The sequence below is a fragment of the Lactuca sativa genome, chromosome 7 (assembly GCF_002870075.4).
Source record: "Lactuca sativa cultivar Salinas chromosome 7, Lsat_Salinas_v11, whole genome shotgun sequence".
Classification (NCBI taxonomy): domain Eukaryota; kingdom Viridiplantae; phylum Streptophyta; class Magnoliopsida; order Asterales; family Asteraceae; genus Lactuca; species Lactuca sativa.
Window position 1 is genome coordinate 102,132,380 of NC_056629.2, and position 2,738 is coordinate 102,135,117.

The 2,738-nt window shown below is 38.1% G+C and overlaps 1 protein-coding gene across 1 annotated transcript; it reads right to left on the bottom strand.

Moving 5' to 3' along the window:
- Positions 1–500: 500 nt before the first annotated feature.
- On the bottom strand, positions 501–2,479 carry LOC111889082 (SUN domain-containing protein 1). The gene is made up of 2 exons (XM_023885215.3): positions 1,129–2,479; positions 501–921 (listed from the first exon to the last, which is right to left on the bottom strand). Exons 1-2 carry the CDS (start codon positions 2,194–2,196, stop codon positions 658–660), a joined length of 1,332 nt encoding a protein of 443 aa, XP_023740983.1. The 5' UTR covers positions 2,197–2,479; the 3' UTR covers positions 501–657.
- Positions 2,480–2,738: the final 259 nt, after the last annotated feature.

Sequence of the window (2,738 nt, forward strand, 5' to 3'; positions counted from 1 at the left end):
GTACTTAAGCCCCACCTCTTTAAAGTCTAAAACACTCCAATCAACCAATCTCAAGGCCAAAGTGAAGAAATAAATTACAATATCAAAATATGATATACACACATGAACCTCACCCCCTCATTCTTGGATTCAACATCCTTAATGCTAACCACAAGTATATAGGGGCAACGCATATACACAATCTCAAACTCGAACTCTATACACAACCAACATAATGTTTTCAAAACTAAAAATGATAATAGACTAGAACTTGAGACCTCACGTATGAATGCATTAAATCACAATATCCAAAGAGCAAAGAAAGTGTTCATACTTAAATCTAAAACTTATGTATTAGTGAAAATACATGGTCTCAAACTCATATATAAATGGTATATAAATGTGGAGTAAGCTACAAAAACACACAAATTCACTATCCCTACAATGACATAGATCATGGATTAAGATCATAATAGCACCAATGAAAGCATGAAACCACACACAATCTACAAAACAAGACATAAAAGCTAAAACTAGCCACCACTCCAAACCATATTTTCAACTGTTCAAAAAAAACCTTCAAGCAACAAAAGGATAGTGGAACACAACCAAATTAAAGTCACAAACTCAAAACACTTCCAAATACAAATAAAAGTAAAACAAAGACACAAGGGCAATTTAGGCAAGATTAGGTTCGTAACCATGAACCCTAACTCGATATATGCAAGTATGGCTAGGGCTTCCATGATTGGACATGAATTCAAGCCTGATTGTGTCCACAGCAGTTTTTGATTCCACCAAATTGAAAGTCTGTGCATTACTCTTTTCAAGATCGTATGTAAACTCGGTCAGCAAATTCATCTTTTCGGTCAGCTCCTCGCTGCCCAACCATCCCAAAACTTTACAGTCCTTGGGAGCACTAGATCGGTCAAATGCCACACTCTGTTCATGTTCATCACACCATAAAACAAGAAAAAGTTAATGACACTAATTCTTTTTCCTTTATATAAACTTTTTGTAGGATGATTTTTGCAGCATATGTTTTATGTCCTGTGATAAGTTAACCTAGTTGTTACAGATATATACAACAGACATAAAGGTTTAGCAGCCAAAAAGCATAAAATAGTTCATAGAAAGTTAGAAACGAACCTTGGAAACATGTTCAAGAGTAATAGCCTCAGGAATAACAGCTGTTCGAAGCTTAATATCAACAAAACCAGTGTCTCCTTTGAGAGGGAAGCATTCACCAGGTTGACCAAAACTCGGTTGCAGGATCTTCACAGCACCACTGTGCACATTCCCAGCAATCCATCTGCTAAGTTTGCTAGAACGAATGAAAGGCTCGGAATGTTTTAACACCATAGCACCACCAGATGCCACAGCATAATCAATCCTACCAAGCCCATCTGCAGCATGTTTTTCGATTTCTTTCTCCACGATTTCTTTGGCGAAAGCCCTAATTTCATCCAGTTTTAAATCACTGATATCGTCGACTCCCTTTTTCCCCTTGAATTCCTCTAAAAATCTGTTGAACTCGTCTTTGGTAAGCCAATTAGTGGTTAAGGAGTTCTCCATAGTTTTAAGTCTTCCGTCAAAGTCATTAACCCTGCTGGAAATTTCAGCACCTTTGTCGTCAATTCTCTTGCTCAATTCGGTTTTCAGACCTGCAATCTCATTCTCGATCTTCCGATCCACAACTTCAACCTGAACTTGCATCATTTTGGTTGTGGTCTTCAAGAAAGCTTCGACCTCTGCAATCCTTCTTTCGTAATCAGAACTAGGGATAAGAATCGAATCAAAACCACTCCCTTGATTGAACGCTAGTCTACGAATCATTTGAGCCAAAAGCAAGAGTATAAGTATAAGAGCGAAATTCTTCATGATTACACTTACAACCCTCTTCCATGGAGCCTTCGTAGTGGAGGGGGCGCCGCCCTTCTTATCGGTGGTCCGTTTTCGTGGCTTGGTGGTTGAATTCGTGGGTAACGAGTTCTTGGTTTGAACAGCATCTCTAGATCTTTCGAGAACGGTTTCTGCTCCTGCTCTGATTGAATGGCTGAGATCTTTCCCTCTGCTGGTTTCGCCGCCGCTGAGCGGAGGAGCATCAATCCCATCACTGCCGCCCAAATCTAATCCGGATTTTTTCTCACCGGTGAATAAAGGTCTACGCATAGCAGCAGAAGGGTTTGCAGTAATTGAGACAGTGGACGACGACATTGAGAATTTGGAGACTGTTTTCAAATGAGATTTGGGAATATAAGAGATGATGTGAAGAAATTTCAAAGAAAATGAAAATTTTAGGAGGGAATTTCTTCAAGTTTTCGATGTATAGAGAGAGAGAGAGAAAGAATGAGGAAGGTCAGATGATGAGACGACCAAAACCGTAGGGGAAGTGGATGGAAAAACCTCTTGAGAGAGCGGTTCCACGTTCAAAATGACACCACCGATCTCGAAACTTCAACCCTTTCTTCTCCAAACAAAATGTGACAATGTTTTTGTATTTGGAATTTAGAAACTTCAACCCATATGTTTGTGACTTTTAACGGAGTTCATGATTTACTTGTTTTTGTTGTATTAGTATTATTTTACCGGGACATACTCGATGGATATGTTTATTGTTTAATAAAATTAATAGGTATATGATTTAAGACAATGTGTTATACATATGATTTATTATTTATCTGAAGAGTTTTTTTATAAACCTACACTTAATCAAAAACAAGAAGAGGGATGTTTACTAAAGTAAAATAAGGATGGTG